General features: G+C 48.8%; 1 protein-coding gene across 2 annotated transcripts in view; it reads left to right on the top strand.

The window, feature by feature from the left end:
• The window catches only part of afap1l2 (actin filament associated protein 1 like 2), a 55,830-nt gene that overhangs the window by 22,953 nt on the left and 12,331 nt on the right, over positions 1–20,546 (top strand). For both annotated transcript variants that reach the window (XR_004223538.1, XM_031905556.1), the window contains exons 2-7: positions 2,508–2,639; positions 4,137–4,214; positions 4,498–4,604; positions 11,815–11,899; positions 12,851–13,062; positions 15,512–15,691. Coding sequence is in view for 1 of the 2 variants with exons in the window: in XM_031905556.1 (XP_031761416.1) it covers positions 2,508–2,639; positions 4,137–4,214; positions 4,498–4,604; positions 11,815–11,899; positions 12,851–13,062; positions 15,512–15,691 (794 nt within the window). In the remaining variant the exon portion in view is untranslated. The remainder of the gene's footprint in view (positions 1–2,507; positions 2,640–4,136; positions 4,215–4,497; positions 4,605–11,814; positions 11,900–12,850; positions 13,063–15,511; positions 15,692–20,546) is intronic.

The raw sequence follows: 20,546 nt of genomic DNA, 5'->3' as shown, positions 1-20,546 counted from the left end.
AGTGCCAGTTCCCATGATGCCCTGGGGTAACCTTGGCTTATTGGCGCAGGGGTGAGTTTGCAGAAGCCCGGGTAGCGCCAAGGTGCCAATGCTGGATGAGTGATTGGCCGGACGGAGGGTTTGGGGGTTCAGGGGCCGCTCAGCAGAGTCGTGAGGAATCAGCCCCATAAAGCAACTGGGGCGCAGCTACAAGTCACATGATTGTCTGGAAACTTCTTTGTAAAGACGGAATCCATGTTTACATCCTAATCATTATATTAATTGTATTAATTAGTAATTAGTTATTGAGTCACTGAATTCTATGAAACATAAACTTTCCTGATGCTTTAAAGAAATTAGAAACCCAAACTTCTCCTCCCAGGCACTTAATTCTGTGTGTTGGTTCTAAAGGAACCCTGGTTGGTTGTTATGGAACGAGTACAAGATGAGTACAGCATGAGTATGGTATGAGTACAGAATGAGTATGGTATAAGTACAGAATGAGTATGGTATGAGTACAGAATGAGTATGGTATAAGTACAGAATGAGTATGGTATGAGTACAGAATGAGTATGGTATAAGTACAGAATGAGTATGGTATGAGTACAGAATGAGTATGGTATGAGTACAGAATGAGTATGGTATGAGTACAGTATGAGTATTGTATGAGTACAGTATGAGTATGGTATGAGTATAGAATGAGTATGGTATGAGTACAGCATGAGTATGGTACAGAATGAGTAGTACGTATGAGTATGGTATAGTACATGAGTATGAGTATGGTATGAGTACAGAATGAGTATGGTATGAGTACAGAATGAGTATGGTATGAGTACAGCATGAGTATGGTATGAGTACAGAATGAGTATGGTATAAGTACAGCATGAGTATGGTATGAGTATAGAATTAGTATTGTATGAGTACAGAATGAGTATGGAATGAGTACAGAATGAGTATGGTATGAGTACAGAATGAGTATGGTATGAGTACAGAATGAGTATGGTATGAGTACAGAATGAGTATGGTATGAGTACAGAATGAGTATGGTATGAGTACAGAATGAGTATGGTATGAGTACAGAATGAGTATGGTATGAGTACAGATTGAGTATGGTATGAGTACAGAATGAGTATGGTATGAGTACAGATTGAGTATGGTATGAGTACAGAATGAGTATGGTATGAGTACAGAATGAGCATTGTATGAGTACAGAATGAGTATGAAAGGAGTACAGAATGAGTATGGAATGAGTACAGAATGAGTATTGTATGAGTACAGAATTAGTATTGTATGAGTACAGAATGAGTATGAAAGGAGTACAGAATGAGTATGGAATGAGTACAGAATGAGTATTGTATGAGTACAGAATGAGTATGGTATGAGTACAGAATGAGTATGGTATGAGTACAGAATGAGTATGGTATGAGTACAGAATGAGTATGGTATGAGTACAGAATGAGCATTGTATGAGTACAGAATGAGCATTGTATGAGTACAGAATGAGTATTGTAAGGAGTACAGAATGAGTATGGAATGAGTACAGAATGAGTATTGTATGAGTACAGAATGAGTATGGTATGAGTACAGAATGAGTATTGTATGAGTACAGAATGAGTATGGTATGAGTACAGAATGAGCATTGTATGAGTACAGAATGAGTATGAAAGGAGTACAGAATGAGTATGGAATGAGTACAGAATGAGTATGGTATGAGTAGAGAATGAGTATGGAATGAGCATTGTATGAGTACAGAATTAGTATTGTATGAGAACAGAATGAGTATGAAAGGAGTACAGAATGAGTATGGAATGAGTACAGAATGAGTATTGTATGAGTACAGAATGAGTATGGTATGAGTACAGAATGAGTATGAAAGGAGTACAGAATGAGTATGGAATAAGTACAGAATGAGTACGGAATGAGTACGGAATGAGTATGGAATGAGTACGGAATGAGTATGGAATGAGTACGGAATGAGTATGGAATGAGTACGGAATGAGTACGGAATGAGTATGGAATGAGTACGGAATGAGTACAGAATGAGTACGGAATGAGTACGGAATGAGTATGGAATGAGTACAGAATGAGTACGGAATGAGTATGGAATGAGTAGAGAATGAGTACGGAATGAGTACGGAATGAGTACGGAATGATTACGGAATGAGTACGGAATGAGTACGGAATGAGTACGGAATGATTACGGAATGAGTACGGAATGAGTACGGAATGAGTACGGAATGAGTACGGAATGAGTACGGAATGAGTACGGAATGAGTACGGAATGAGTAGGGAATGAGTATGGAATGAGTAGGGAATGAGTATGGAATGAGTACGGAATGAGTACGGAATGAGTAGGGAATGAGTATGGAATGAGTACGGAATGAGTACGGAATGAGTACGGAATGAGTATGGAATGAGTACGGAATGAGTATGGAATTCTTTGCTGTCAGACAGAATATTAATCCCCGGACCCAGATTCCTGGATGCAGATTGTTCCGGTAACGGTTCTGCTCTCATTCTCGTTGCAGGACTGGGGCAGCTGCTGGCGGAGCTGGAAGATTTCTTGTTCATCCTCGATAAGGAAAATCTCAGCAGCACCGCCGTCCTGAAGAAATCCTCCCTGTCTGAGCTGCTGCAGGGCTATATCAGGAGCAACAGCAGTGAGTTATAGTTGCACCGAGGCCCTGCCGCCTCCTTATACTGTCTGTATGGGCAACAGCAGTGAGTTATAGTTGCACCGAGGCCCTGCCGCCTCCTTATACTGTCTGTATGGGCAACAGCAGTGAGTTATAGTTGCACCGAGGCCCTGCCGCCTCCTTATACTGTCTGTATGGGCAACAGCAGTGAGTTATAGTTGTACCCCTGGCCCTGCCGCCTCCTTATTCTGTCTTGTATGGGCAACGGCAGTGGAGTTATAGTTGCACCCGAGGCCCTGGCCAGCCCCTGCTTATACCTGTCTGTATGGGCAACAGCAGTGAAGTTATAGTTGCCCCGAGGCCCTGCCCCCTCCTTATACTGTCTGTATGGGCAACAGCAGTGAGTTATAGTTGTACCCAGGCCCTGCCGGGCCTCCTTATCTGTCCTGGTATGGGGCAACAGCAAGTGAGTTATAGTTGCACCGAGGCCCTGCCGCCTCCTTATACTGTCTGTATGGGCCAACAGCAGTGAGTTATAGTTTGCCCCGAGGCCCTGCCGGCCTCCTTATAACTGTCCTGTAATGGGCAACAGCAGTGCCGCCGCCTATACTGTCTTATGGGCAACGCAGTAGTTATATTCCCCCCTGGCCTATTATACTGTCTGTATGGGCAACAGCAGTGAGTTATAGTTGCACCCGAGCCCTTTCGCCTCTTATACTGTCTGTATGGGCAACAGCAGTGAGTTATAGTTGCACCCAGGCCCTGCCGCCTCCTTATACTGTCTGTATGGGCAACGGCAGTGAGTTATAGTTGCACCGAGGCCCTGCCGCCTCCTTATACTGTCTGTATGGGCAACGGCAGTGAGTTATAGTTGCACCGAGGCCCTGCCGCCTCCTTATACTGTCTGTATGGGCAACAGCAGTGAGTTATAGTTACCCCCGGCCTTACTGCCTCCTTATACTGTCTGTATGGGCAACAGCAGTGAGTTACAGTTGCACCGAGGCCCTGCCGCCTCCTTATACTGTCTGTATGGGCAACAGCAGTGAGTTATAGTTACCCCCGGCCTTGCCGCCTCCTTATACTGTCTGTATGGGCAACAGCAGTGAGTTACAGTTGCACCGAGGCCCTGCCGCCTCCTTATACTGTCTGTATGGGCAACAGCAGTGAGTTATAGTTACCCCCGGCCTTGTGCCTCCTTATACTGTCTGTATGGGCAACAGCAGTGAGTTATAGTTGCACCGAGGCCCTGCCGCCTCCTTATACTGTCTGTATGGGCAACAGCAGTGAGTTATAGTTACCCCCGGCCTTACTGCCTCCTTATACTGTCTGTATGGGCAACAGCAGTGAGTTATAGTTACCCCCGGCCTTACTGCCTCCTTATACTGTCTGTATGGGCAACGGCAGTGAGTTATAGTTGGACACAGTGATTGGCTGGGCTCAGGGCACCGCTGCTGGGGGGGAGCTGGGGGGGAGTGGGGCAATTGCTGTTTGTAACTAACACTTTCCCCTCGGTGTCCCCAGGCTGCGATGAGGAATACATTTATATGAACAAGGTGTTGGAGACGGACAAGAAGGAGGCTCAGGGGAAACAGGGAAAAGGTACCGTCCCTATGGCTGAAGCCCCTGGGGTACCCCCCCCATACTGCCCCAATAGCCCCTGTCGCCCCCCTGGCCCTTTAGTATTCATCTTAATCCCAAATATATAAACCAATTGGTCCTTGTGGATTGACCAGGTCTTGTATGAAGCATTAAGTTCAAGTTGCTGCACTACAACTCCCAGCATCCCCTCGGGGCCAGCGGTACTGGATATAATGGGTCCCTGTGTAGTTTATTATACAGACGTCTCCAGTAATCTCTCCTCTCTGATTCTTGTCATCCCTAGCGGAAGTGTTGGACCCCCCGGCCAATGAGGCGCTGACTAATGGGACGGCTGGACAGTACCTGGTGCCTCCGCAAAAAAGCCTCCCGGACCTACCTCCACCCAAAATAGTAAGGAACAACCTTATGCCCAGTTCCACTCATCTGATAATAACGGATTATAACTGATTTTAACTGGTTGCTAGGGTCCCACTTACCCTAGCAACAAGGCAGCGAGTTGATTGACAGACTTCTAGGTTGCACAGTCACAGCTGGAGGGCCGCACGTAGGATTTATCTGCAGTGTTCCAGCCATTAGCTGTTTGTATAGTCACTGATACAGTCGCAAAGAGCCAAACTGCAAGGCCGTAGGAGTCGGAGAATGGAGGAATGTCCCCCCCAGCTATTTGCTGAAATATAACATCCTGTTATGGGGCCGGGACTGACAGAGAGGGGCAATAAATCACGGGGCATCAGGGGCCGGGCAGTTAAAAGTATTTATTTTAGTTTGCCCTTTAACTTATTGTTTTGGTCTCATCATGGGGCATTTTGTTAATAAATGGGAAGCTCTGCGAGGGGCAAATATAAACAAATCCATGAACAGCAAATCATAGGGCGGGGGGGGGGTCAGAGGGGGGGTATTCTGGAACCGCCATGATGGAATGTACCAATATCTGCAGTCTCTGTGTGTGTGGGCTTAGTCCCCCCCCCCGCTCCCATTGCCCCTACAGAAATAGGGGTTGGTAGCACTAGGTAGGTACCTAATATATAGGGGCAGAGACAGGGGAAAGTGTTGGAAGGGTTACTGCCTGCCCTGCTCTCATTTCCCTACAGAAATAGGGGTTGGTAGCACTAGGTAGGTACCTAATATATAGGGGCAGAGACAGGGGAAAGTGTTGGAAGGGTTACTGCCTGCCCTGCTCTCATTTCCCTACAGAAATAGGGGTTGGGTAGCACTAGGTAGGTACCTAATATATAGGGGCAGAGACAGGGGAAAGTGTTGGAAGGGTTACTGCCTGCCCTGCTCTCATTTCCCTACAGAAATAGGGGTTGGTAGCACTAGGTAGGTACCTAATATATAGGGGCAGAGACAGGGGAAAGTGTTGGAAGGGTTACTGCCTGCCCTGCTCTCATTTCCCTACAGAAATAGGGGTGGGTAGCACTAGGTAGGTACCTAATATATAGGGGCAGAGACAGGGGAAAGTGTTGGAAGGGTTACTGCCTGCCCTGCTCTCATTTCCCTACAGAAATAGGGGTTGGTAGCACTAGGTAGGTACCTAATATATAGGGGCAGAGACAGGGGAAAGTGTTGGAAGGGTTACTGCCTGCTCTGCTCTCATTTCCCTACAGAAATAGGGGTTGGTAGCACTAGGTAGGTACCTAATATATAGGGGCAGAGACAGGGGAAAGTGTTGGAAGGGTTACTGCCTGCCCTGCTCTCATTTCCCTACAGAAATAGGGGTTGGTAGCACTAGGTAGGTACCTAATATATAGGGGCAGAGACAGGGGAAAGTGTTGGAAGGGTTACTGCCTGCCCTGCTCTCATTTCCCTACATAAATAGGGGTTGGTAGCACTAGGTAGGTACCTAATATATAGGGGCAGAGACAGGGGAAAGTGTTGGAAGGGTTACTGCCTGCTCTGCTCTCATTTCCCTACAGAAATAGGGGTGGTAGCACTAGGTAGGTACCTAATATATAGGGGCAGAGACAGGGGAAAGTGTTGGAAGGGTTACTGCCTGCCCTGCTCTCATTTCCCTACAGAAATAGGGGTGGGTAGCACTAGGTAGGTACCTAATATATAGGGGCAGAGACAGGGGAAAGTGTTGGAAGGGTTACTGCCTGCCCTGCTCTCATTTCCCTACAGAAATAGGGGTGGGTAGCACTAGGTAGGTACCTAATATATAGGGACAGAGACAGGGGAAAGTGTTGGAAGGGTTACTGCCTGCCCTGCTCTCATTTCCCTACAGAAATAGGGGTGGGTAGCACTAGGTAGGTATCTAATATATAGGGGCAGAGACAGGGGAAAGTGTTGGAAGGGTTACTGCCTGCCCTGCTCTCATTTCCCTACAGAAATAGGGGTTGGTAGCACTAGGTAGGTACCTAATATATAGGGGCAGAGACAGGGGAAAGTGTTGGAAGGGTTACTGCCTGCCCTGCTCTCATTTCCCTACAGAAATAGGGGTTGGTAGCACTAGGTAGGTACCTAATATATAGGGGCAGAGACAGGGGAAAGTGTTGGAAGGGTTACTGCCTACCCTGCTCTCATTTCCCTACAGAAATAGGGGTAGGTAGCACTAGGTAGGTACCTAATATATAGGGGCAGAGACAGGGGAAAGTGTTGGAAGGGTTACTGCCTGCCCTGCTCTCATTTCCCTACAGAAATAGGGGTAGGTAGCACTAGGTAGGTACCTAATAGATGAGATGAGGATTTCTGGTGAGTTGGAAAGATGGGTTTATAGATGACTCACTGCAGTTCCACTTGCCACCACTTTTACTGTTTCCCATAGGAACGCAATATAACAGCGCTACCATCCCATCTGTGCTGTAGCTAAGGGATTGCGATTGCATAGCAACTGAATGAAGCATTAAGGCTAATGGCACATGGCATTTTGAAGGCAAACAGGGAAATTTGTGCCCAAATATTGCAGTTTTGGTCCCAATGGGAAACACTGAGCTTAAAGCCCCTCTATTAGTAAATTTGGGGGTAACACACATGACATGTGACTGCTTTTGGCCACGCCCTCTCTCTGGGAGAAGGGGCTCGGGGGCTCGGAGGCAGAGGGGCCCAGTGAGCGTGGGAAAAGCAGATTTTATTTCTGCTTGGAACTAATAGAGGAATGCATGGGGGGCAGCACTTCCTGTTGCCATTAACCCATTGCTGCATGTGGGACTCCTCGCTGTCAGCTGGGCCTGGGGGCTCACTATCCATTGGTTATGATCCATCCTGCAGCTGGCTGAGGATGCTGGGAACTGTAGTTGTACTAGAGCGGAGGGGCTGTTTCTCAGCCTGTGCTTATACCCAGTTACCAGCCTTGCCAATCTGCCCAGTCTAACTTGCCCAAAGTTTGCCCCACTCTTAAATTACACTGAGGCCACACCCAGACCACACCCAGTTATGCCCTGGCCACACCCCTTAAGTGCCTTTATATAAAAGTAACGTTAATTGTATTTTAATTCCTTCATGTTTGGGTTCTGCCTCTTCACTTCTTAATCTGAATTGCCCACTGGTTGCTATGCTTAGTTGCCTTAGCAACCAAGCAGCAGTTTGACTTTAGGGTTCCCAGATTATTAAATGTATTGAGATATATATATATATAATACTAGAGGGGAGGGGGGCAAAACATAGATAAATGCACAGGACAGGGAGTTGTAGTTAAACAACAGCAGAAGGGCCACAGGTTCCCATATTGACACAATTATGTCTCCCCCTCAGACTTGGCCCCCACCTTTCCTACATTCTCAGGGCTCCTTCTTCTCTGATTGGCTAAGTGTTACCCCCCCCCCCCCCCCCCCGGGTTACCCCTTACCTGCCTGATTTTCTTTCTTCTTCTATAACCGAGTCACAGTTATTTGCCCACCGGGGGGCAGTGTTTCACATGAGTTCACTATGGAGAGAAAAGCAGCATGGCAGCTCTGCAATGGCCCTTCCCTTGTGAGTTTGCTTCCCCTTTAATGCCTGGGATGTATAACCCACCCCATAGAGCTACCAGAACCACAAGAGCCGGACAGAACCACAAGGGAACCCTGTGAATGGGTCGGTGCCAGGGGCTAATTGTTGGGGTTAAATGGTTTATTTGTGGTTACATGAGTAGTTGTGGTTCCCCTGCCAATGCCAAGCCAGGGTTTAGCCCGGCCCCCCCCCAGCAAGAGACCACTCCCACTGCCAAATATATGGGGTTAAAGGGCAAGTTAATTTATTTATACAAAATCTTAAATATCGCCCAATCCGGGAACAATCACATTAGAATGAATGTGGCACTTACCCCGCAACCACTGCCTGGGTGGGCAAGTAGAGGGGGGGGGGTCTTTTTTAACCCCCCCCCCCCCAGATCTATACCCATAAATGACCCTCATTCTCACCCACACCCTTGTCATGTGCCCCAGGGCTTCCTTGTCCCGCCCCATTCCCTCTCCCCACCAATCCCTGCACACCATGACCCCACTGGTTCCTGACTTGCTCGGGGGACTGTATTTCCTGGCACTCATTCTACTTCCTTTCTGTCCACACACAGCAAACCTGTCTTGCTTTATGGCAGGGATTCTGCATATCTGCTGAGGATCACATTAAAGGGGAACTAACCCCCAAAACACTTTCTTGCCTGATAAAATGTCATTCTAAGCCTGATATGCATTCCTTTAGTGCCACCCTATAGGGGGGTGGAGGAAACACACTGGGGGGGGGCACTGGCCTATGCCCCCCCCCCGTAACACTAATGTTTCCCAGAGGGGTGTGGAGCCAGAAAGCCCCAGGCACCATTTGTAAGGATAAAAAGCCCCCAATCTCTGGATTACATTGGCTTGGGGCCCATTATACAGATAGGTGGAAATGCTTGGGTTCCCTCGGGCCGGGATTACCCCAGTCCTGGTTCTGATTAGAGGAGATTTGGGGGGTTTCTGTCCGTCACCGAGCGGCTTTATCCTGGGATTTAATAGTAAAGGCCAAACCCCCCCTCTTCCTGCGACTCTGTATGGAGCATTGTTGGGCGGCTGAGTCACGGTGGGAAAACAGAGTAACGGGCCGGAGAGGCCCCCGGGGTCAGATCCAAATCCAGACAATAAGAACTCACACACCCAGATTGGAACGGGATCCCATTCCCACACAGATCTGCTTGGCCCCAGAAATACAATCGGCCCCTTTATTTCCATCGCAATATTCCCTTTTTCCTATATCTAAAGGGCAACTATCCCTCACTAACAGACACATTTACAGGCGCTTATGGCCCTGTGTTCCCACATTGCTCCTGTAGGTGCTTCACTTTCAGACTTGCACCAGTCTCCATTGTTTCATCACTGACTTGCCACAGCCATTATTTCCCATAGCTCCCCTGTGGCGCTACCATCCACCAGGGGGCGCAACTGGGTGGATGGGCACAACTGGAGGGGAGTGTAGCTGGCAGACACTGGCAGTGGGGAGCAAGAAACTTTGACAGGTCCCTTCCACCTCCTGTACTTCAGCTTGGTTGCTATGGTCAGATTTGCATGGCAACAGTGTTACTCATGGATCCTACAAGCAGTATTGCAGTCAGACGTTGCTGAGAGTTGTAGTTGCACAGGAGGAGAGCAGCGTTGCTATATGGGCGCCCGGTGTCACATGTCACTTGTTATCAGTGGAATAAAACATTCTGATTTCCGCTTTTCCTTGGCAAATCCTCAGCATTAAACATTCAGGAAGCAACTTTCCCTTTCGGCCCCGCCCCCTTCCCTCGGAATCTGGGGGAGAGTTCAGCAGGAACAGCAGGATCAGAGCAGGGAAATCCCAGAGCTTGGAGGGGCTTCAATCCCCCCTTCCCCGACCCTCCTCTTGTTATGGGGTCTGAGTTGGCCTTGATTTATCCACTGCGCTGCCCAATTCACTGCAGTACTGCCCCATTCACTGCGGTACTGCCCCATTCACTGCGGTACTGCCCCATTCACTGCGCTGCCCAATTCACTGCGGTACTGACCCATTCACTGCGGTACTGCCCCATTCGCTGCGGTACTGACCCATTCACTGCGGTACTGCCCCATTCACTGCGGTACTGACCCATTCACTGCGCTGCCCAATTCACTGCGGTACTGACCCATTCACTGCGGTACTGCCCCATTCACTGCGGTACTGCCCCATTCACTGCGGTACTGCCCCATTCACTGCGGTACTGACCCATTCACTGCGCTGCCCCATTCACTGCGGTACTGCCCCATTCACTGCGGTACTGCCCCATTCACTGCGGTACTGACCCATTCACTGCGCTGCCCAATTCACTGCGGTACTGACCCATTCACTGCGGTACTGCCCCATTCGCTGTGGTACTGCCCCATTCGCTGCGGGTACTGCCCCATTCGCTGCGGTACTGCCCCATTCGCTGCGGTACTGCCCCATTCGCTGCGGTACTGACCCATTCGCTGCGGTACTGACCCATTCGCTGCGGTACTGCCCCATTCGCTGCGGTACTGCCCCATTCCCTGCGGTACTGCCCCATTCACTGCGGTACTGCCCCCATTCTCTGCGGTACTGCCCCATTCGCTGCGGTACTGCCCCATTCGCTGCGGTACTGCCCCATTCGCTGCGGTACTGCCCCATTCGCTGCGGTACTGCCCCATTCTCTGCGGTACTGCCCCATTCGCTGCGGTACTGCCCCATTCGCTGCGGTACTGCCCCATTCGCTGCGGTACTGCCCCATTCGCTGCGGTACTGCCCCATTCTCTGCGGTACTGCCCCATTCACTGCGGTACTGCCCCATTCTCTGCGGTACTGCCCCATTCACTGCGGTACTGCCCCATTCTCTGCGGTACTGCCCCATTCGCTGCGGTACTGCCCCATTCGCTGCGGTACTGCCCCATTCTCTGCGGTACTGACCCATTCGCTGCGGTACTGACCCATTCGCTGCCGTACTGACCCATTCGCTGCGGTACTGCCCCATTCGCTGCGGTACTGCCCCATTCACTGCGGTACTGACCCATTCCCTGCGGTACTGACCCATTCGCTGCGGTACTGACCCATTCGCTGCGGTACTGACCCATTCGCTGCGGTATTGACCCATTCGCTGCGGTACTGCCCCATTCGCTGCGGTACTGACCCATTCCCTGCGGTACTGCCCCATTCACTGCGGTACTGCCCCATTCTCTGCGGTACTGCCCCATTCGCTGCGGTACTGCCCCATTCTCTGCGGTACTGCCCCATTCTCTGCGGTACTGCCCCATTCGCTGCGGTACTGACCCATTCCCTGCGGTACTGCCCCATTCTCTGCGGTACTGCCCCATTCTCTGCGGTACTGCCCCATTCGCTGCGGTACTGACCCATTCCCTGCGGTACTGCCCCATTCTCTGCGGTACTGCCCCATTCACTGCGGTACTGCCCCATTCGCTGCGGTACTGCCCCATTCTCTGCGGTACTGCCCCATTCTCTGCGGTACTGCCCCATTCGCTGCGGTACTGACCCATTCCCTGCGGTACTGCCCCATTCACTGCGGTACTGCCCCATTCTCTGCGGTACTGCCCCATTCGCTGCGGTACTGACCCATTCCCTGCGGTACTGACCCATTCACTGCGGTACTGCCCCATTCACTATATATATAATAAATAATGAAATGATGCATTAACCCATAATGTGCCAGACTGACATTCTCCGTTTGTTCTATTTGCAGATAACAGACAAGTTGCCGGGCTGTAAGTGCGACTCCCCAGAGGGTTACTATGAGGAGGCAGAGCCGTACAACGCTTCCTTTAATGGTAACAAATCAGTTTTACTCACTTGTCCCAAGGGGGCGCTGTATAGAAAGGGGGTCAGGCCGAGACATTTCTGGGGCTACTGCCCCCCCCACCACCTGATTGGCCGCTCATATCGGGCACCTGTTCAGGTTCTGGGGGGGGTAACAGGACACGGTGGGACATTTGCTCTGTAAAACAAAACAATTTTCAGAAGGACAGGAGCAATCGCTATGGCCGTTCCCACAGATTTGCACTAAATACCCCCCCAGAAATACACTGCTGTATAAATAGATGCGACTGTGACCACAGGCCGGCGGTGGCCATGAAGCGAGCAGGAAGCGCGCGAGGCCTATAATTTCCAAGCTCTGTGCTAAACTCAGCAGGCGATTAAAGGGGAACTTTACCCACAAACACTTTATTTTTTTTAATATCCTCATTCCCACTGGGTTTAATGTTATTTGTTAATGAAATCAGAGTCTGGCTGTTTATATTCCCCGCACTGCTAGTTCTGACTCATGAAACAATGTAGCAGAATAAGCTTCTTTCCCAGCCAGCTGTGGCCCCCCGATACTGAGCCCTGAATCATCTCATTGTGAAGCCTGGGGGGGGGGCTCCTATAACCGACAGTGTTTCCACCAGGGAAGGAATTCAGGGAGGGACGTTATCTTTTCGCATTCCGTCGATAACCGCCTTTTCCACGCTGTGGGCCCAGATTCCCACCCTCAGGGTAAGGAAAGAATAATATAAATAAAGAATTGGAAAGGTCACCCCCCCACACACATCCGGTATGGTATGACCCATGAAATGGGCTGGGTATGAATGGGTTAAACTTCTCTCTGTATAACTTTATATTTATAATGAAACAGAAACTTGTATCCTGCCATTATTCCCTGTGTATTGAGTATTTATATAGAAACAGGAGGGAGCTGCCATGTTGCTTGCACTATAATCACTATGTTTGGCCCCTTACAGATGATGGGGAGGCAGTGAGCAGCTCGTATGAATCCTACGATGAGGACGAGGGCCACAAGGGCAAGGGCCCCACCCAGCAGCACCAATGGCCATCCACAGAGGCCTCCATCGAGCTGATGAAGGATTCGCTGATCTGCGCCTTCCTGTGGCGGAAGAAATGGCTCGGCCAATGGGCCAAACAGCTCTGTGTGGTCAAGGACTCGCGGCTGCTGGTGAGTGCCGATACCTAGTCCAACCTGGGGCACCCCTGTGTTTCAGAACTACAACTCCCATCATGCTGAGATGGTGGGGGCTATTGGGAGTTGTAGTTCTGTACTATGGGAGCTATTGGGAGGTGTAGTTCTGTACTATGGGAGCTATTGGGAGTTGTAGTTCTGTACTATGGGAGCTATTGGGAGTTGTAGTTCTGTACTATGGGAGCTATTGGGAGTTGTAGTTCTGTACTATGGGAGCTATTGGGAGGTGTAGTTCTGTACTATGGGAGCTATTGAGAGGTGTAGTTCTGTACTATTGGAGCTATTGGTAGGTGTAGTTCTGTACCATGGGAGCTATTGAGAGGTGTAGTTCTGTACTATGGGAGCTATTGGGAGTTGCAGTTCTGTACTATGGGAGCTATTGGGAGTTGCAGTTCTGTACTATGGGAGCTATTGGGAGGTGTAGTTCTGTACTATGGGAGCTATTGGGAGGTGTAGTTCTGTACTATGGGAGCTATTGGGAGTTGTAGTTCTGTACAATGGGAGCTATTGGGAGGTGTAGTTCTGTACTATTGGAGCTATTGGGAGGTGTAGTTCTGTACTATGGGAGCTATTGGGAGGTGTAGTTCTGTACTATGGGAGCTATTGGGAGGTGTAGTTCTGTACTATGGGAGCTATTGGGAGTTGTAGTTCTGTACTATGGGAGCTATTGGGAGTTGTAGTTCTGTACTATGGGAGCTATTGGGAGTTGTAGTTCTGTACTATGGGAGCTATTGGGAGGTGTAGTTCTGTACTATGGGAGCTATTGGGAGTTGTAGTTCTGTACTATGGGAGCTATTGGGAAGTGTAGTTCTGTACTATGGGAGCTATTGGGAGGTGTAGTTCTGTACTATGGGAGCTATTGGGAGTTGTAGTTCTGTACTATGGGAGCTATTGGGAGTTGTAGTTCTGTACTATAAGAGCTATTGGGAGTTGTAGTTCTGTACTATGGGAGCTATTGGGAGTTGTAGTTCTGTACTATGGGAGCTATTGGGAGGTGTAGTTCTGTACTATGGGAGCTATTGGGAGGTGTAGTTCTGTACTATGGGAGCTATTGGGAGTTGTAGTTCTGTACTATGGGAGCTATTGGGAGTTGCAGTTCTGTACTATGGGAGCTATTGGGAGTTGTAGTTCTGTACTATGGGAGCTTTGGGAATTGTAGTTCTGTACTATGGGAGCTTTGGGAGTTGTAGTTCTGTACTATGGGAGCTATTGGGAGTTGTAGTTCTGTACTATGGAGCTATTGGGAGTTGTAGTTCTGTACTATGGGAGCTATTGGGAGGTGTAGTTCTGTACTATGGGAGCTATTGAGAGGTGTAGTTCTGTACTATTGGAGCTATTGGTAGGTGTAGTTCTGTACCATGGGAGCTATTGAGAGGTGTAGTTCTGTACTATGGGAGCTATTGGGAGTTGCAGTTCTGTACTATGGGAGCTATTGGGAGTTGCAGTTCTGTACTATGGGAGCTATTGGGAGGTGTAGTTCTGTACCATGGGAAGCTATTGAGAGGTGTAGTTCTGTACTATTGGAGCTATTGGTAGGTGTAGTTCTGTACCATGGGAGCTATTGAGAGGTGTAGTTCTGTACTATGGGAGCTATTGGGAGTTGCAGTTCTGTACTATGGGAGCTATTGGGAGTTGCAGTTCTGTACTATGGGAGCTATTGGGAGGTGTAGTTCTGTACTATGGGAGCTATTGGGAGGTGTAGTTCTGTACTATGGGAGCTATTGGGAGTTGTAGTTCTGTACAATGGGAGCTATTGGGAGGTGTAGTTCTGTACTATTGGAGCTATTGGGAGGTGTAGTTCTGTACTATGGGAGCTATTGGGAGTTGTAGTTCTGTACTATGGGAGCTATTGGGAGTTGTAGTTCTGTACTATGGGAGCTATTGGGAGTTGTAGTTCTGTACAATGGGAGCTATTGGGAGGTGTAGTTCTGTACTATTGGAGCTATTGGGAGGTGTAGTTCTGTACTATGGGAGCTATTGGGAGTTGTAGTTCTGTACTATGGGAGCTATTGGGAGTTGTAGTTCTGTACTATGGGAGCTATTGGGAGTTGTAGTTCTGTACTATAAGAGCTATTGGGAGTTGTAGTTCTGTACTATGGGAGCTATTGGGAGTTGTAGTTCTGTACTATGGGAGCTATTGGGAGGTGTAGTTCTGTACAATGGGAGCTATTGGGAGGTGTAGTTCTGTACTATGGGAGCTATTGGGAGTTGTAGTTCTGTACTATGGGAGCTATTGGGAGTTGCAGTTCTGTACTATGGGAGCTATTGGGAGTTGTAGTTCTTTACTATGGGAGCTTTGGGAGTTGTAGTTCTTTACTATGGGAGCTTTGGGAATTGTAGTTCTGTACTATGGGAGCTTTGGGAATTGTAGTTCTATGGTGTAATGTAGGCACCAATCACTGTTTATTCTCCTGCCCCCCCCCAGTGCTATAAAACCTCCAAGGACCACAATGCACAGCTGGACGTGAGTCTGATTGGCTGCGGGGTTCTGTACAAGGAGAAGCAGGTGAGGCGCAAGGAGCACAAACTGAAAATCACCCCGACCGGCGCCGACGTCATTGTACTGGGAATGCAGAGCCGGGAGCAGGCCGAGCAGTGGCTGAAGGTACGGCGGGGGGGCGGGGGGGCCTCCAGCTCAGTAACAGGGCAAGATGGAGACAGAAGGGCAAGATGGAGACAGAAGGGCAAGATGGAGACAGTAGGGCAAGATGGAGACAGAAGGGCAAGATGGAGACAGAAGGGCAAGATGGAGACAGAAGGGCAAGATGGAGACAGTAGGGCAAGATGGAGACAGAAGGGCAAGATGGAGACAGAAGGGCAAGATGGAGACAGAAGGGCAAGATGGAGACAGTAGGGCAAGATGGAGACAGAAGGGCAAGATGGAGACAGAAGGGCAAGATGGAGACAGAAGGGCAAGATGGAGACAGTAGGGCAAGATGGAGACAGTAGGGCAAGATGGAGACAGAAGGGCAAGATGGAGACAGAAGGGCAAGATGGAGACAGAAGGGCAAGATGGAGACAGTAGGGCAAGATGGAGACAGAAGGGCAAGATGGAGACAGAAGGGCAAGATGGAGACAGTAGGGCAAGATGGAGAACAGAAGGGCAAGATGGAGACAGTAGGGCAAGATGGAGACAGTAGGGCAAGATGGAAACAGTAAGACAAGATGGAGGCAGTAGGGAAAAGATGGAGACTGTAGGGCAGATGGAGACTGTAGGACAAGATGGAGACAGTCCAGGGCAAGATGGAGACAGAAGGGCAAGATGGAGACAGTTAGTGAAGGGCAAGATGGAGACAGTAGGACAAGAATGGAGACAGTAGGGCAAGATGGAGACAGAGGCAAGATGGAGACAGAAGGGCAAAATGGAGACAGTTGGGACAGTAGGGGGCAAGATGGAGACAGTAGGCAAAGATGGAGACAGTAGGGCAAGATGGAAGACCAGTAGGACAAGATGGAGCAGTAGGGCAGATGGAGACAGTAGGGCAAAGATGGAGAACAGAAAGGCAAGAGGAGACAGTAGGGCAGATGGAGACAGTAGGGCAAGATGGATGACAGGGGCAAGATGGAGACAGTAAGGGCAAGATGGAGACAGTAGACAAGTGGATGACAGTAGGGCAAGATGGAGTAGGACAAGATGGAAGACAGTAGGGCAAGATGGAGACAGTAGGACAAGATGGAGCAGTAGGGGCAAATGGGAGACAGTAGGGCAAGATTGGAGACAGTAGGCAAGTGGAGCACAGTAGGACAAGATGGAGACAGTAGGGCAAAGATGGAGAACAGTAGGACAAGATGGAGTACAGTAGGACAGATGGAGACAGTAGGCAAATGGAGACAGTAGGGCAAGATGAATGAGACAGAAGGCAAAGATGGAGACAGAAGGGCAAGATGGAGACAGTAGGACAAGATGGGACAGAAGGCAAGATGTAGACAGTAGGGCAAGATGGAGACAGTAGGACAAGATGGAGACAGTAGGGCAAGATGGGAACAAGTAGGACAAGATGGAGACAGTAGGACAAGTGGAGACAGTAGGGCAAATGGAGACAGTAGGCCAAGATGGAGACAGTAGGGCAAGATGGAAGACAGAGGGCAAGATGGAACAGTAGGGCAAGTTAAACAAGAATGGAGGCAGTAGGGCAAGATGGGACAGTAGGGCAAGATGGAGACAGTAGGGCAAGGATGGAGACAGTAGGGGCAAGATGGAGACAGTAGGGCAAGATGAGACAGTAGGGCAAGATGGAGACAGTAGGCAAGATGGAGACAGTAGGGCAAGATGAGACAGTAGGGCAAGATGGAGACAGTAGGGCAAGAGGGACAGTAAGGGCAAGATGAGACAGTAGGGCAAGATGGAGACAGTAGGGGCAAGATGGAGACAGTAGGGCAAGATGGAGACAGTAGGGCAAGATGGAGACAGTAGGCAAGATGAGACAGTAGGGCAAGATTGGAGACAGTAGGGCAAGATGGAGACAGAAGGCAAGATGGAGACAGTAGGGCAAGATGGAGACAGTAGGCAAGATGGAACAGTAGGGCAAGATGGAGACAGTAGGGGCAAGAGGAGGACAGTAGGGCAAGATGGAGACAGTAAGGGCAAGATGGAGACAGGAGGGCAAGATGGGGACAGTAGGGCAAGATGGGGACAGTAGGGCAAGATGGAGACAGAGGGCAAGATGGAGACAGTAGGGCAAGATGGAGACAGTAGGGCAAGATGGAGACAGTAGGGCAAGATGGGGACAGGTAGGACAAGATGGAGACAGTAGGGCAAGATGGAGGACAGTAGGACAAGATGGAGACAGTAGGGCAAGATGGAGACAGTAGGGCAAGATGGAGACAAGGAAAGGACAAGGATGGAGACAGTAGGGCAAGATGGAGAAGACAGTAGGGCAAGATGGAGACAGTAGGGCAAGATGGAGACAGTAGGACAAGATGGAGACAGTAGGACAAGATGGAGACAGTAGGACAAGATAAGAGACAGTAGGAAGATGGAGACAGTAGGGCAAGATGGAGACAGTAGGGCAAGATGGAGACAGTAATACATTATCAGTGATGCCCAACTTGCACTATTAGAGGGGCTGAGAGTTGCAGTTCAGCAGGCCACTGGTTACTATACAAGTAATGTGAGCTTTGCCCTGAGACAGGAGACAGCTTTTCCTGCTGGGGATGATGTGTGTGACTGCTGTGTTTGCTAAATATGAGAGTTCCGGCAGCTCTGTGTCTCCCTGTAAAGCAGATCTGTCTCATTCGGAACCAGGGATGGAGTCCAAGTAACTCAGAGTTTATATTGGAACCTCCTGCTCGGAACTTTCCCCAGGAAACCGGCCCACAGGCTGCAGTAACCGTGCAACGCAGAATATCTCCCCCATATACTGTATTTATATGCCCTACTGTCTCCTCGGGGGCTTATAATATCCCTATATGTTACAATAGGGGGCACTTTATTCACTATATATTATAAGGAACCCCTCGGGGGCTTAATAATTAATCCTATATGTTACAATAGGGGCCTTTATTACTATATAAGTTATAAGGACTCCTCGGGGCTTTATAATTATCCCTATATGTTACAATAGGGGGCACTTTATATCACTATAATTAAATAACGGAACCCCTCGGGGGCTTATAATATCCCTATATGTTACAATAGGGGGCCACTTTATTACACTATATTTATAAGGAACCCCTCGGGGGCTTATAATTCCTATATGTTACATATAGGGGTACGTTATTCACATAGTTATTATAAGGAACCCTCGGAGTGGGCTTTATAATATCTTTGTGCCTCAGAAGCAAGTGCCGTTACAATAGTGGCCGCGCACCTAGTAACATTTATTTAACACGGTGCCTATATAAAAGAGCTGTGCCCCCCGTTCTTTCTATGTACATTTCAATTGGTACCACAACTGTTCCGCGGCACCCACCGCTCTGAGCCTAGTGGTGCTAGCCGGCAGCGATGATATGTTGCCTGGTGGTGCCGCGCGCACGGCAGGGCACCATGCAACGAGTGCGCCACTGCCGCTTGCACCAATGTACTAGCCGGGGAGCCTGCTGCTGGGCACCAATGCTCACTTAAGGTGGCACTGCTCTCTTGTGCAGCCAAGTCGTAACTCGAGGTGGGGGCGAACTAGCTGCTGAGAGGGAACGCACCAATGGTCTTCGAAATATAAGGGGGGCATACTGAGAGGACACTTGTGCCTGGGGCCACAGAGTTCAAAATCCTTTATAAAATGTTTCATACCAATGTGAGTGGTAGGGTGACCTCGAAGATTTTTTTCAATGAACAAGTGTGCCTTTGCCCAAAAAAGGTTGAAAAACAACCTGCTATTATAATTAATAGCTCCCTGGAGGGGTTTCCTTAAATAATATTAAAATATTAATATAAAGTGAGTAGAACACTACCTACGGGGGCTATATACAACGTCCCCTCTATTGTTAAACATAATATGTTACAAGGGATATTATATAGGGAGGCACTGACCCCTCCGAGGGGTTCCTTATGATCCATATATTATATGCAGCTAATAAATTTAATAAGGAAATCTCTAGTGTCCTGGGGGGAGCCTTATACAGATATAAGTCCCTGGACTACTGTTACAATAGGGGGCACTATTATTCACTATACTATTATCAAGGAACTCCACCCTTGGCGGGGCTTTAATATCGTGCCCCCATATCCTAGTAACATAATAGGGACTATTACAATTAGGATAGGGGGGGCACTTTTTTACACATAATATATTATAAAGGAACTCCTCGGGGGCTTATAATATCCCTAATATGTTTACAATTAGGGCGGTTCACTTTATTCACTATAATAAATATATTATAAGGACCCACGGGGCTTAGTACCCTATCCCCTATATGTGATGACGAGGGTTCACTTTAAATAGGGATAGGATAAGCACTTTATTCGCTTGAACTAACGAGACCGGAGTGAAGCCACACAAATGAAAATGAGAGTCAAACATAGCAAATAGGTGATAGTTATTGGAGATTACGCTTCCCCTCTTCAGACCTGATGTGTATACTTAGTAACTGCAAATGACACCATAATGACGTGCCGGAAGAAGGATGCTGGGGTTATAATAAAATCGAACTACCGAGCGCAAGTCCGGCTCCAGTAACAGTTCTAGTTTGTTGAGGCCAACAGATGAGGGAAATTATAAAAGGGCAACGCTGTCCAGTCCATACCACCGCCCCAGCCGCGCTTCCCTTGTATCGAAATTTTAAAAGTCCGATTTAAAATAAAGTATTTTTAAAAATAGTTAAAATAAGTGAACCAACTATAAAACTTGCAGTAGGGCGATACAATTGGAGTGATTATATAACAACACAAAGGCCACGATGAGGCACGTCGAGGACGCCTTAATATGAAATAGGGAAGTAGACGGTGAATATAAGATGGACAATGCTTATGAGCGGCCGGGAGACTCCCAGGCGACCAATCAAAGCGGAACTTGGTCGGCGCG

Source organism: Xenopus tropicalis, chromosome 7 (assembly GCF_000004195.4).
Source record: "Xenopus tropicalis strain Nigerian chromosome 7, UCB_Xtro_10.0, whole genome shotgun sequence".
NCBI classification, from domain to species: domain Eukaryota; kingdom Metazoa; phylum Chordata; class Amphibia; order Anura; family Pipidae; genus Xenopus; species Xenopus tropicalis.
This window is presented reverse-complemented; position numbering and strand designations above follow the sequence as displayed.